Here is a 14,444-nt window from a genome sequence, read left to right on the forward strand (position 1 = left end):
GACATGATCAGTCTATAATTTTAATGGTAGGTTTATTTGAACAGTGAGAGACAGAATAACAACAAAAAAATCCAGAAAAACGCATGTCAAAAATGTTATAAATTGATTTGTATTTTAATGAGGGAAATAATTATTTGACCCCTCTGCAAAACATGACTTAGTACTTGGTGGCAAAACCCTTGTTGGCAATCACAGAGGTCAGACGTTTCTTGTAGTTGGCCACCAGGTTTGCACACATCTCAGGAGGGATTTTGTCCCACTCCTCTTGCAGATCTTCTCCAAGTCATTAAGGTTTCGAGGCTGACGCTTGGCAACTCCAACCTTCAGCTCCCTCCACAGATTTTCTATGGGGATTAAGGTCTGGAGACTGGCTAGGCCACTCCAGGACCTTAATGTGTTTCTTCTTGAGCCACTCCTTTGTTGCCTTGGCCGTGTGTTTTGGGTCATTGTCATGCTGGAATACCCATCCACGACCCATTTTCAATGCCCTGGCTGAGGGAAGGAGGTTCTCACCCAAGATTTGACGGTACATGGCCCCGTCCCATCGTCCCTTTGATGCAGTGAAGTTGTCCTGTCCCCTTAGCAGAAAAACACCCCCAAAGCATAATGTTTCCACCTCCATGTTTGACGGTGGGGATGGTGTTCTTGGGGTCATAGGCAGCATTCCTCCTCCTCCAAACACGGCGAGTTGAGTTTGATGCCAAAGAGCTCGATTTTGGTCTCATCTGACCACAACACTTTCACCCAGTTCTCCTCTGAATCATTCAGATGTTCATTGGCAAACTTCAGACGGGCCTGTATATGTGCTTTTTTGAGCAGGGGGACCTTGCGGGTGCTGCAGGATTTCAGTCCTTGACGGCGTAGTGTGTTACCAATTGTTTTCTTGGTGACTATGGTCCCAGCTGCCTTGAGATCATTGACAAGATCCTCCCGTGTAGTTCTGGGCTGATTCCTCACCGTTCTCATGATCATTGCAACTCCACGAAGTGAGTTCTTGCATGGAGCCCCAGGCCGAGGGAGATTGACAGTTTCTTTCATTTGCGAATAATCGCACCAACTGTTGTCACCTTCTCACCAAGCTGCTTGGCGATGGTCTTGTAGCCCATTCCAGCCTTGTGTAGGTCTACAATCTTGTCCCTGACATCCTTGGAGAGCTCTTTGGTCTTGGCCATGGTGGAGAGTTTGGAATCTGATTGATTGATTGCTTCTGTGGACAGGTGTCTTTTATACAGGTAACAAGCTGAGATTAGGAGCACTCCCTTTAAGAGTGTGCTCCTAATCTCAGCTCGTTACCTGTATAAAATACACCTGGGAGCTAGAAATCTTTCTGATTGAGAGGGGGTCAAATACTAATTTCCCTCATTTAAAATGCAAATCAATTTATAACATTTTTGACATGCGTTTTTCTGGATTTTTTTGTTGTTATTCTGTCTCTCACTGTTCAAATAAACCTACCATTAAAATTATAGACTGATCATTTCTTTGTCAGTGGGCAAACGTACAAAATCAGCAGGGGATCAAATACTTTTTTCCCTCACTGTACATATGAGTCAACTATACATACTGGACAGTAAAGCCTAAACATTCCATAGGAACATATTAGCATGGTATTAATTGTTACAACAGTGACCATGGTTGGATGAAATAAATGTGATGCTGTGTTTGTAGGGTCTTCCAGGTCCTGCTGGCGAGGACGGGCCCCAGGGAAAAGATGGACCAAAGGTAAACACACTGGACAATAAGCTAAATGAAATGTCCTTTGCTGTTATTGCTCCCACTTCAGAAGCCTCCTAGAACGATCGGTTTTGTGATCTCACACCCTATGTCTCTTCACTCTCCTTCTCTTTCTCCTCCCTCGCTCTCTCTCAGGGAGAGCCAGGTGACCGTGGGCCCATGGGCGAGGCAGGGGACAGGGGGATAGACGGAGACCCTGGGCCTCCTGGGGCCACCGGAGTGGCTGGAAAACGTGGTTTCCCTGTAAGTGTGTCTGTTTATTAGCAAAACCTATGACAAAAAAATATAATAATACAACAATTAAGCCGTACAGTAGGTGATGATGCCAATGTGTCCCAGTAGGGGACAGTCTTCTCTTAAACAAGTGGCCCCTGGGGCACATGGCGTTCAGTGAGGTCATTGTCACAAAGGAATTGTGATAAAGAAGATGATATTGTCAGCAGCCATTTTGTCTCCCAGTGTCTCTAATGAGTCAGTCTCTCTTACAGGGTCCAGAGGGGAAGCAGGGTCCCCTGGGCAACCGTGGTCGGCATGGCAAGAAGGTACACACCTGTTTTATAAATGACATCACATTGTGGTTTCTCATCACCGATTCCTCATGGGTGTCCGTGCTCTCACAGCTTTACTGTTGTTCTGTCTTCAGGGTGAGGCTGGCAAACAAGGTCCTATCGGTGAGACAGGGGACATCGGGGACATCGGCCAGGAAGGAGGGACGGGACTGAAAGGAGCCAGAGGAACCAGAGGCCCCACGGTCAGTGCCCAGTTTTCTATTCTCCTAGTTCTCACCCCTCCTAACTTCCTATGAGGCAATATGTGTAGGAAAGTGTCCCTCATTAGTACTAAGTCTATCAGGTTATTGTGTTGTTCAGGTCACTAGAGTGGCCAAGAGGACAGCAGCCTCCATTCAGTCTCAACAAGAAACACTTGAAATGAATGGAGCTGTTTCATTGTGTCCTTGTGTTTGTTGAGATGAGGTAACACACCAGGCATCCTACCACCCAGTAGAAATACTTGTAGATATACACACACATACACTCACAATTGACAAATTGCATAATTCCCGAGTCATTGGCAGGCCTGTAATATTTTATATAAATAATGTTGATGAACTTCCTAAGTTTCCCTCTCTCTCCGGAGACTAAACAACTTGTAAAAACAACTAAAAGAGTAGAAGCAACCCTGAATGACCTCATATTACATTATTCAAACCTGGCAAAGCCTCTGTTGGATCAGTAGCTCAAACTAAGCAGAAGTGATCTAAGATCTTTCCTAATCTCTTAAACTAATCTCCCTTTGTTTTGTATAGCAATTAGCAGGTTGCTAATCCGGTAGTATTTGAAGACAAGCGATAGGCCTATCAGATTTTCTGTTATGAGTTGTAAAAAACAGATGTCAAAAGCAGAGCAAAGGCTTCGAATAACCGTTTTTCCTCTGGAGTACGGGATCACACAGAAAGACCTAGAGGAAGGAAAACTCCTTTCCCAAGCCAGTGCTATGCCATGAAAACTCTGTTGTGATAGCTGGGAAAGGAAAGATGTATGGCTTAGTGTCATACAACAACTCAGGTCCAGGGATGCAGACTGCATAGGTGCTAAACGTTTAACACCAAGGTTATATTTAGCATAACCACAGATAGAATAGCAAAACAAATGGCTGTAAAAACGAATGTGTGGCTGTTTTCTGCATAATTTTCAGGGTCGTCCTGGTGTTATGGGGCCTGAGGGGATGCCTGGAATGGCAGGATACACAGTGAGTTATTCCTGTCTGCGCTACAATAACACACTTCTCTTTATCTCTCTCTTTCTCTCTCTGTCGGTGTCTCTCTCGATCTCACTCACTAACTCACTCACTCTTACACACTACACACACACACACACACACACACACACACACACACACACACACACACACACACACACACACACGTTCAACAATAACTCTTAAGTGTTTCCTAAGGGTATGTGTGTCTCTTCAATCACTAACAACAACAAAGGTATGCTTCTAAGCCCTGTTCTGTTCTGTTATGGTGACATCATGTCACTCATGTCACTCACACCAAGTCATGACTCCTGAGTTCCTTATCAGATCAGCTCTCTTCACCTCAGAGAGATTCACCCCAGTCTCTTCACCTCAGAGAGATTCACCTCAGAGGATCTACTTTGTTTTGTTCCTACACATCCCACTGAACACAGCACTCCCTCTTCTCTAAGTCTCTTTAAGCCCATTCCAGAGTTCCTTAAGGAGTACCCACCTTCTGTGCATTTTTGCATTGGCTTTGAACCTTGACTCTTGAAGTGAAAGAATGTGTGAATTGGATTACCTTTCCCTCTGGCTGCCTGCCCTGCTGGCTTCTGTCTAGTCCAACACAAGATAACAGAACAGAATACCCGGTGGCGAATCAATACCAAGCTAACACACACACACCCATATACCAACAGCTCTCTGCAGCCAAATACAACTAGACAACATAACACCTGGTGTCGAATCAATACCACAGCAAACAGACTGCCAAGCCAGGACAGAGAAGAAAGCCAAACCCCAAACCCTTAAAACCAAATTCGTTTGGTACCTCCACTGTCACGCCCTGGCTCTGGGGACTCTTTAATGTTGAGCCAGGGTGTTAGTTTCTAGGTTTAGTTTTCTAGGTTTATGTTCTAGATCGTGTGGATCTATGTTGGCCAGGGTGGTTCCCAATCAGAGGCAGCTGATTCTCGTTGTCTCTGATTGGGAACCATACTTAGGCAGCCTGTTTGGCACAGTTAATTGTGGGATCTTGATCTGTATAGGTTTGTGGTGTTTAACCTTTAGACTTCACGTATCGTTTTGTTGTTATTGTTAAAGTACTAATTAAAAGATGTACGCCTATCACGCTGCGCCTTGGTCCGGTTCTTACAACGATCGTGACATCCACAGCCAGTCTTCATTCTGGTTTTCAGTCAAACACAACTAGACAACAGCATGTATCAATACCACAGAAAACACACACCTAGCCAAATAGGAACAAAGAAGAAATTGGATATGGTCAACCTCAAACCATTATAACCAACACCTCTGGCAACTCCAGAGGACGCCAGGTCATCGCCAGCCTCATTCTGGTTTTTAGTTTCGTAACGATGCAGGGGCACTACAAGTTCACGTTGTTCCTTTTTTGTCCGTTTGTATTGTACACTCACTCTTAGCTCAATCACATACACACACACACCCAAGTTGTTGAGTGATTTCTGAGGTCCTGACAAATAAGTCATTATACCAAGGATATATCTCTCTCCCTTGCTGTCCTGAGTGTGTTTCTAATAAAGCATCATGATTATCACTATGTTGACAACCCACGCCGTGTCAAGTTATGTTATTGTACTGTCTGTCTACAGTGAGTTATGGGTTCTTTGAATATTATGCAGCATATGACATAGATATAGGTGAATAATCATGGGTTTGGTTATTCTTAGGGCCATGCTGGCAAACCAGGACCCATAGGACCACCTGGACCTAAAGGTGAAAAGGTACCCTGAGCATTTGCATGTTTTTTTGTCCTCCTTCTGCACACAGTGTTATGTTTTTAGCCTTTTGAAAGTGTACGCCATGTACTTCAGCTCTCCAGGAAGATTTGGTTTGTTTGTGTCAATATCCTACTTTTAATAAAGTAATGTACACTATAAATCTTAGATTGCGGTGTTCAGCATATTTCAGGCTATATGTCCTGAGTTATAAGGTTATAACGTTTGTTGTGCCAGAGTTGGATGGGCGCATTTTGGCATGCTGTCCCAGAGTACTGTTGTGTCAGAGTGTACTGAGTGTATTTTGGTATGGTGTTCCAGGGTTACCCCGGAGAAGACAGTAAGACCCCAGGACCTGCCGGGCCACTAGGTGAACCAGTAGGTCTCGCCTTCCTTCAACTTACCCGTCCTCTTCCTATGTGTGTGTGGCTTAGGGCTGAGTCAGAGGTGGTGTCCAAAATGGTACCCTATGAAAACATTATATAACTGTTTTCTAATAGTGGTGTTGCTTTAGGCATAGCTGTCCAACCATGCTAAACAGAGGTCTAAGAGAGTGGATGTCCAAAGCGCAGTGGAGGTTGCTGAGGGAAGAACGGCTCATAATAATGGCCGGAACGGAGCGAATGGAATGCCATCAAACACATGGAAACCAATGCGTTTGATGTGTTTGATACCATTCCACCTGTTCCGCTCCAGTCATTACCACGAGCCCGCTCTCCCCAATTAAGGTGCCACCAACCTCCTGTACCAAAGCTGTACAGTAGATGGCCCTCAGTATAGATTGTAAGCAGTGGAACCTATAAGAAAGAAGGTATTGTGTTATCAAGTTGGCGCAGAGAAGTTAAGGTGAAATACAGCCGTTCCTAAAATATTCAGAGCCCTAATGTACAGTTGAAGTCAGAAGTTTACATACACTTAGGTTGGAGTCATTAAAACTTGTTTTTCAACCACTCCACACATTTATTTTTAACAAACTATAGTTTTGGCAAGTCGGTTAGGACATCTACTTTGTGCATGACACAAGTAATTTTTCCAACAATTGTTTACAGACAGATTATTCCACTTATAATTCACTGTATCACAATTCCAGTGGGTCAGACGTTTACATACACTAAGTTGACTGTGCCTTTAAACAGCTTGGAAAATTGCAGAAAATGATGTCATGGCTTTAGAAGCTACGGATAGGCTAATTGACATCATTTGAGTCAATTGGAGGTGTACCTGTGGATGTATTTCAAGGCTTACCTTCAAACTCAGTGCCTCTTTGCTTGACATCATGGGAAAATCAAAATAAATTAGCCAAGACCTCAGAAAAAAAATTGTAGACCTTCACAAATCTGGTTCATCCTTGGGAGCAATTTCCAAACGCCTGAAGGTACCACGTTCATCTGTACAAACAATAGTATAAACCCCATGGGACCACGCAGACGTCTTACCGCTCAGGAAGGAGACGCGTTCTGTCTCCTAGAGATGAACGTACTTTGGTGCAAATCAATCCCAGAACAACAGCAAAGGACCTTGTGAAAATGCTGGAGGAAACAGGTACAAAAGTATCTATATCCACAGTAAAACGAGTCCTATATCGACATAACCTGAAAGGCCGCTCAGCAAGGAAGAAGCCACTACTCCAAAACCGCCATAAAAAAGCCAGACTATGGTTTGCAACTGCACATGGGGACATGTGGGGGTGCTTTGCTGCAGGAGGGACTGGTGCACTTCACAAAATAGATGGCATCATGAGGAAGGAAAATGATGTGGATATATTGAAGCAACATCTCAAGACATCAGTCAGGAAGTTAAAGCTTGGTCGCAAATGGGTCTTCCAAATGGACAATGACCTCAAGCATACTTCCAAAGTTGTGGCAAAATGGCTTAAGGACAGCAAAGTCAAGGTATTGGGGTGGCCATCACAAAGCCCTGACCTCAATCCTATAGAAAATGTGTGGGCAGAACTGAAAAAGCGTGTGCAAGCAAGGAGGCCTACAAACCTGACTCAGTTACACCAGCTCTGTCAGGAGGAATGGGTCAAAATTCACCCAACTTATTGTGGGAAGCTTGTGGAAGGCTACTCGAAACGTTTGACCCAAGTTAAACAATTTAAAGGCAATGCTACCAAATACTAATTGAGTGTATGTAAACTTCTGACCCACTGGGAATGTGATTGTCACGCCCTGGCTCTGGGGACTCTAGTATGTTGAGCCAGGGTGTGAGTTTTCATTTGTTTATGTTCTAGTTGTTGTAATTCTATGTTGGCCAGGGTGGCTCCCAATCGGAGACGGCTGTAGCTCGTTGTCTCTGATTGGGAGTCATACTTAGGTAGCCTTTTGGCATTCATTATTTGTGGTTTCTTGTTCGTGTTGGTTTGTGTTGTAACCATAGACGTCACGTTTTTCGTTTGTTGTTTTGATCGGGTGATCATTTAATAAATATAATATGTTCACCTTCAACGCTGCGCATTGGTCCTCCTCATTAGACGATCGTGACAGAAGAAACCACCATAACAGGACCAAGCAGCGTGAAGAAGAGAGAGGATGGACTTGGGAGCAGTGGAGTAGGAGTCTCGACTGGGTCAAGCCAAGCGAAGAGGAGAGAGGTTGGACTTTGGAGCAGTGGGGTGAGAGTCTGGCGAGAGGGATGGAGGCCTTGGCCACGGGTAGGCGTGAAGTCCATAAATTTTTTAGGGGGGGGGCTAACGCCGTGGACGACGGGGAAGCAGGAGGCTGCCATGTTACGGGAGTCACTGGTCACCAGGGGGAAGGAGGATGTAGAGGCACGGCGAGAGGTACTGGCGTGTGTTGCCAGTCCGGTCCGGCCTGTTCCTGATCCCCACGTAGGGCCAGTGGTGTGTGTTCCCAGTACGGTCCGGCCTGTTCCTGCTACTCCCACCAAGTCAGTGGTGCGTTTCGTCCGCCGGCGCGCCCGTTCCTGCTCCCCGCACCAAGTCAGTGGTGCGCGTCGTCAGCCCGGTCCGGCCCATTCCTGCTCCCCCGCGCAAGTCAGTGGTGCGCGTCGTCAGCCCGGTCCGGCCCATTCCTGCTCCCCGCACCAAGTCAGTGGTGTGCGTCGTCAGCCCGTCCGGCCCATTCCTGCTCCCCGCACCAAGTCAGTGGTGCGGCGTCGTCAGCCCGTCCGCCCATTCCTGCTCCCCGCACCAGTCAGTGGTGCGCGTCGTCAGCCCGGTCCGGCCCATTCCTGCTCCCGCACCAAGTCAGTGGTGCGGCGTCGCCAGCCCGGTCCGGCCCATTCCTGCTCCCCGCACCAAGTCAGTGGTGTGCCTCGTCAGCCCAGTCCGGCCTGTCCCTGCTCCACGCACTAGCCTACGGTGTGCGTCGTCAGCCTGGTAAGGCCCGTTCCTCCTCCACGCACCAAGCCAGGGGTGCGTGTCGTCAGTCCAGCACAACCCGTGCCTGGGTCATGTCCGGGCCGGATCCGCCGCCGAGGCGGAGTGCCCACCCGGTCCCTCCCTGTTGGATTTGGTTGGCGCGGTCGGAGTCCGCGCCTTTAGGGGGTACTGTCACGCCCTGGCTCTGGGGACTCTAGTATGTTGAGCCAGGGTGTGAGTTTTCATTTGTTTATGTTCTAGTTGTTGTAATTCTATGTTGGCCAGGGTGGCTCCCAATCGGAGACGGCTGTAGCTCGTTGTCTCTGATTGGGAGTCATACTTAGGTAGCCTTTTGGCATTCATTATTTGTGGTTTCTTGTTCGTGTTGGTTTGTGTTGTAACCATAGACGTCACGTTTTTCGTTTGTTGTTTTGATCGGGTGATCATTTAATAAATATAATATGTTCACCTTCAACGCTGCGCATTGGTCCTCCTCATTAGACGATCGTGACAGTGATGAAAGAAATAAAAGCTGAAATAAATCATTCTCTCTATTATTATTCTGACATTTCTTAAAATAAAGTGGTGATCCTAACTGACCTAAAACAGGGAATTTTCACTAGGATTAAATGTCAGGAATTGTGAAAAACTGAGTTTAAATGTATTTGGATAAGGTGTATGTACGTAAACTTCAGACTTCAACTGTATGTGTGTGTTTGGGCAGGGTCTCCCGGGCGAGCGAGGAGATCGTGGAGAGGCTGGAGATGAGGGATATCAGGTAAAACCACCATAAAAACCACAACATTAAATGTATCACAAAATCACTTTTCTGGCGGTTATTCTGTTCCGTTTCCATTATTTTCTTTGGTGCTGTATTAAAGCAGGCCTGAGACCACACATCTGAGACAGGAGCATCCCGGATTACTGAATTCCTAGGGATAAGTTAGGAGGAAATCTGGTGTTATTAACATAGACACTGAAAACTCACACACACACACACAGATTCAGGTCAGGTGGGAAGTTAACAGTACAAGATGAGAGTCGAAAGTCGTGCAGAGCGAAATCCCAGAATCCCCTGCGGCAGGGTTACTAGAGCTCTCCCCTCCTATAAACACTTTGCCCAAATGCAGCCCTCCTCAGAGAGGGAGAGAGAGCGAGTACAATGGCTTTAAGCATTCTTCTGCTGAACTAGATATAAGTTCAAAGTCACGGTTGCTAATCTTGATTTGGCAGTTGTTGAAAGGCTTGAGAGACTTCCAGGATCCCATTAAACGAAAGGCCCTTAACTCAAACTGCTGTGTGTGTGTGTGTGTGTGTGTGTGTGTGTGTGTGTGTGTGTGTGTGTGTGTGTGTGTGTGTGTGTGTGTGTGTGTGTGTGTGTGTGTGTGTGTGTGTGTGTGTGTGTGTGTGTGTGTGTGTGTGTGTGTGTGTGTGTGTGTGTGTGTGTGTGTGTGTGTGTGTGTGTGTGTGTGTGTGTGTGTGTGTGAGTGAACCAAGACACAGCTAGCTGAACCCTGACATCTGGGTGTCACTAAATGACCTGACCCAACCTCCTCTGTAACCAATTCAAGTGACTGTGAAGCTGTAGCGTTTCACGTAGAGCTGAGTGATATGGATTTTTGTCCGTTTGATAATGATACATTTATAACTACTAACGTTACTACTAGTTTAATGCTTGTACCCATCAATTGTCCCATTAACAATCACCCATATTAGCTAACGTATTTCATTTCAAACTTCAACATTTCTCTAGTATAGGCTACTTATCATATGCCTGCGAAAATTGATCGGTATGGTCGGTGTCGATCATTGTTGGTTCGTCGTCCCAGCTCTAGTTTCACCTGTATACTGTCTTTGTCTCTTTGTTCTTTTCAGGGCCACACTGGGATCACTGGACATCGTGGGGCAGTTGGAGCACCAGGTCTTCCTGTAAGTCCAATCAAATACCATGTGTAAGCCTTATCAGCATCTATTTCTAGGTCACATTTTGCACATTGAAATAAGAATAAATTGTGTGTGTGTGTGTGATTTTGTTGATTAGGGAACACCAGGGGAACCCGGAGAACCAGGCCCGAAAGGAGAAATGGGAACTCAGGTGAGTGTGTATGAGTGTGTGTGAGTGTGAGTGTGTGTGTGCGTGCTATTCTTTGTAAATCAATGCATCGGACTCATTCCGCTCCAGGCTTGGGGAAAGGAAAGCACAGTTTGTTAAATCATGTCTCCCTGGAGCTCTAGATGAGCTGTTACTGTATAGCTAGATGACTACTGCAGAAGGCTTCCTACAGGCTTCCTTGGCACTGAACACCATGAGGGTTGGGTTGAGCAATCACCTGTCAACGCTATGGGAGAAGAGGAGACACTCACGTCCAAACTGCAGTTCCTAACAAGCCAGGCTAGCCAAGCTGTAGAGACAACCGTTTCTAATCTAGGACTCTGTTGCTCTCGATCAACAAGCCAAAGTGCCAGAGCTTAAGCATTGTCATGTGAAGAGAGGGAGAAAAACATACTTTTATTTCCATGGAATTGGACTGAACCAAAACAATGCAGACAGGCTTGAGCATCGGTGCCTTTGATACCAGAGAAAGAGGGATGAGGGAAGGAGATAAAGAGGGGGAAAGAAGGAAGCAGAGAATGATGTTTGTTTGGCCACCCACTGTGCGCTTTGTGCTTCAAAGTGTTCGGTCTGATTTCCACAAGGCTTGAGAATACACAATGGAATGCAGAAAGCTGGCATCAGTTAGAATTTTGGAAAAATGAGCTGTTTATTATGCACATCAAGTCTGAATTACTTAACTTCAAGTCTGAATTATTTTACTTCAAGTATGAATAATTTCACGTCAATTCTGAATTATTTTAACTGCAACTTGATAATGCATACATTTTCATATACATTTTCAGAGCTGTAAATTCTTGAATTTGTGAATATCATTAATTTGTAACATAATGTTGCTCTTCATGGAATATAGCTCTTTATGTACAGGAATATGATCATTTGATCTGCATATGGTCACATATTTCCTAAAACAAGCTGAGGTACTGTATCTACATACCTAGTTCTAAATACCTTTGACATGTTAAGACATGTGAGTTGGCCTATTTGCCTATTTTATCCGATTGAGTCAATATTGTATAGAGAGGATTTCTGTGAAAGTATTTGCCTTGGCTTGGAGTTTCAAGCAGAGCCTGAATGTTGTGTCACATATTGAGTGCAAGTTCGGCCTTCGTAGAAAGAGCTGTACTGGAGTAACACAAGACTAGAGGTCTATGAGTTAAATACACAGTACGCACAACTGTATATGTAAACATCCAGTTAGTCTGCAGTAAGCCTAATACTTCAGCTTAAAGTAACCACACACATACACATGAAGGAATTGCCTCTGCCAGGGCATATAGCAGACACGTGTAGATAAATAATGGTTGGTTTGTATTGGTAACAAAACAATTGGAATGTGTGTATGTCTGTGTGAACATGTCTATGTGAATGTGTGTGTGTGTGTGTGCGTGCGTGCGTGCGTGTGTGTTTGTACAGGGCTTAGAAGGGAAGAAAGGAGCGAGGGGCCTGACTGGGACCGCTGGTGTTGAAGTAAGTATCACATCACCACAACGTAGAGAAGACATGAAAAAAGAAAGACTGAGAGAGGGAGAGAGAGGGACAGAGGGAGAGGGTGATGTAGAGAGATGTAGAGAGGGACAGAGGGAGGAAAGAGATATACTGCACTGTACGTTCTGTACTACAACAAACAAACCTAATGCAATGTGTTATGTGGAGGTCACATTTACATCGTTATGGACTGCATTGTAGGGGGGAGAAACGGGGAGAGAAGTGGGACGGACAGAGAGGGACGGACAGAGAGAGGGAGAGGGAGAGAGAGAGCGAAAGAGAGCGATAGAGAGAGCCTGGGTGTATAGAGGGATGATGGAGCGAGAGAGGCCGTGTAGGGATGGAAGCAAAGTGAATGAGTTATTGCCGAGAACGTGATAGTTGAGTGATGGTATCAAAAAGTTATACAGATGCACCATAGAGAGCATCCTGACCGGTTGCATCACCGCCTGGTATGGCAACTGTTCGACATCCGACCGTAAGGCGTTACAGAGGGTAGTGCGTACGGCCCAGTACATCACTGGGGCCAAGCTTCCTGCCATCCAGGAACTCTATACCAGGCGGTGTCAGAGGAAGGCCCAAGAAATGGTCAAAGACTCCAGCCACCCAAGTCATAGACTGCTCTCTCTGGTACCGCACGGCAAGCGGTACCAGAGCGCCAAGTCTAGGTCGAAAAGGCTCCTTAACAGCTTCTACTCCCGACCCATAAGACTCCTGAACAATTGATCAAATGGCTACCCAGACTATTTGCATTGACCCCACCCCTCTTTTTTTTTTACACTGCTGCTACTCGCTGTTTATTATCTATGTATAGTCACTTTACCCCTACCTACATGTACAAATTACCTCAATTACCTGGACTAATCGGTGCCCCCGCACATTGACTCTGTACCGGTACCCCCTGTATATAGCTTCGTTAATGTTATTTTATTGTGTTACTTATTTTACTTTAGTTTATTTAGTAAATATTTTCTTAACTCTTTTTTTCTTAAAACTGCATTGTTGGTTAAGTGCTTGTAAGTAAGCATTTCACGGTAAGGTCTACACCTGTAGTATTCGGTGCATGTGACAAATACAATTTAATTTAATTTGATATTTACAGAGAAGTCCATAACAATGTCCAGTACATGTACTCTCCATGACATGACATTTCATTGGGTTTGTTTTGTTAAAGTAGCAGGACAAAATGTTCAGTGCTGTATATAGTCAGTCTGTACAACATTAACGCACACGACAATAGGTTGAGGTCAAAATACACTTCCCTTTATTTTCCATAAAACAGTTATAGATCCCAGTCCATCACTGCCAGTCAGGAATTTACCTCCTTATTCCAGATGTCTCTGAAGGTAGATTTATATACAGCCAACTAAGGGGGGAGAAGGCCATGGGGGACTGGGAAAGGTTGGGAGATTAGAGTGGTAGTGTATCGTAGCGTAGGTGGTTGGATCAACTGCTGTACTATGATAAGTGACATCGACTGGCTGAGACCTGAATATTCACGTTAGCTCCCGTAACTAAATGCATTTACAGTATTGTCATGGAAACACGACAGATTAAGTTTGATATTGTTGTTTCGGATTTCCCAGGGGGAAGTTGGTTTACCTGGACCCAGAGGCATGGAGGGATACGCTGGGCCTGATGGTCCTCCAGGACTAGTTGGGTTACCAGGATTTCCAGGGAAGACTGGGCGACAGGTAGGCATCATATCCTGTCCCTCACATACACACACATACAGGTAGGCATCATATCCTGTCCCTCACATACACACACATACAGGTAGGCATCATATCCTGTCCCTCACATACACACACATACAGGTAGGCATCATATCCTGTCCCTCACATACACACACATACAGGTAGCTACACACTTATCAGACACAGTTATTCCCCATGCCTGCAGACACTCACACACACATGCAGAATGGGGCCCTATAATCTGTCCATAAACAAACTCTTGCCCTTTAGGTGCTATACATTAGGTCACAGTAAGAGTCAGGGGATTATTACATTGTGTAACCGAACTTTAAGAGAGCCATTCTCTCAGCAGTGTTAAATCTCTGTGGCTGACAGTCTGACCCGCTCTCTGAATCAGAATAAAGTTAAGGATCCAGTGACCCCCTTTTTTTATTTCTTTTTACCACGTCTCCTTGCTCCAACCTTCACTCGTCTATTTCTCTTGCCACGTTACACATAATCACAACACTAGCTAGTGTCACAGTAAATCTCCAACAATGACCAAACTGAAGAATGGGCTGAATAAAGTTATGAGATTATCCCATTATTAAAGGAAA

At 45.3% G+C, this 14,444-nt stretch overlaps 1 protein-coding gene across 1 annotated transcript in view; it reads left to right on the forward strand.

Moving 5' to 3' along the window:
- The window catches only part of LOC121532954 (collagen alpha-1(XXIV) chain), a 179,574-nt gene that overhangs the window by 133,235 nt on the left and 31,895 nt on the right, over window positions 1-14,444 (forward strand). Inside the window, exons 37-48 of the mRNA XM_045205811.1 lie at window positions 1,669-1,722; window positions 1,870-1,977; window positions 2,223-2,276; window positions 2,378-2,485; window positions 3,430-3,483; window positions 5,181-5,234; window positions 5,550-5,606; window positions 9,275-9,328; window positions 10,426-10,479; window positions 10,592-10,645; window positions 12,080-12,133; window positions 13,738-13,845. Of these exons, the coding sequence (XP_045061746.1) occupies window positions 1,669-1,722; window positions 1,870-1,977; window positions 2,223-2,276; window positions 2,378-2,485; window positions 3,430-3,483; window positions 5,181-5,234; window positions 5,550-5,606; window positions 9,275-9,328; window positions 10,426-10,479; window positions 10,592-10,645; window positions 12,080-12,133; window positions 13,738-13,845 (813 nt within the window). The remainder of the gene's footprint in view (window positions 1-1,668; window positions 1,723-1,869; window positions 1,978-2,222; window positions 2,277-2,377; window positions 2,486-3,429; window positions 3,484-5,180; window positions 5,235-5,549; window positions 5,607-9,274; window positions 9,329-10,425; window positions 10,480-10,591; window positions 10,646-12,079; window positions 12,134-13,737; window positions 13,846-14,444) is intronic.

This window comes from Coregonus clupeaformis, chromosome 20 (genome assembly GCF_020615455.1).
Source record: "Coregonus clupeaformis isolate EN_2021a chromosome 20, ASM2061545v1, whole genome shotgun sequence".
NCBI lineage: Eukaryota > Metazoa > Chordata > Actinopteri > Salmoniformes > Salmonidae > Coregonus > Coregonus clupeaformis.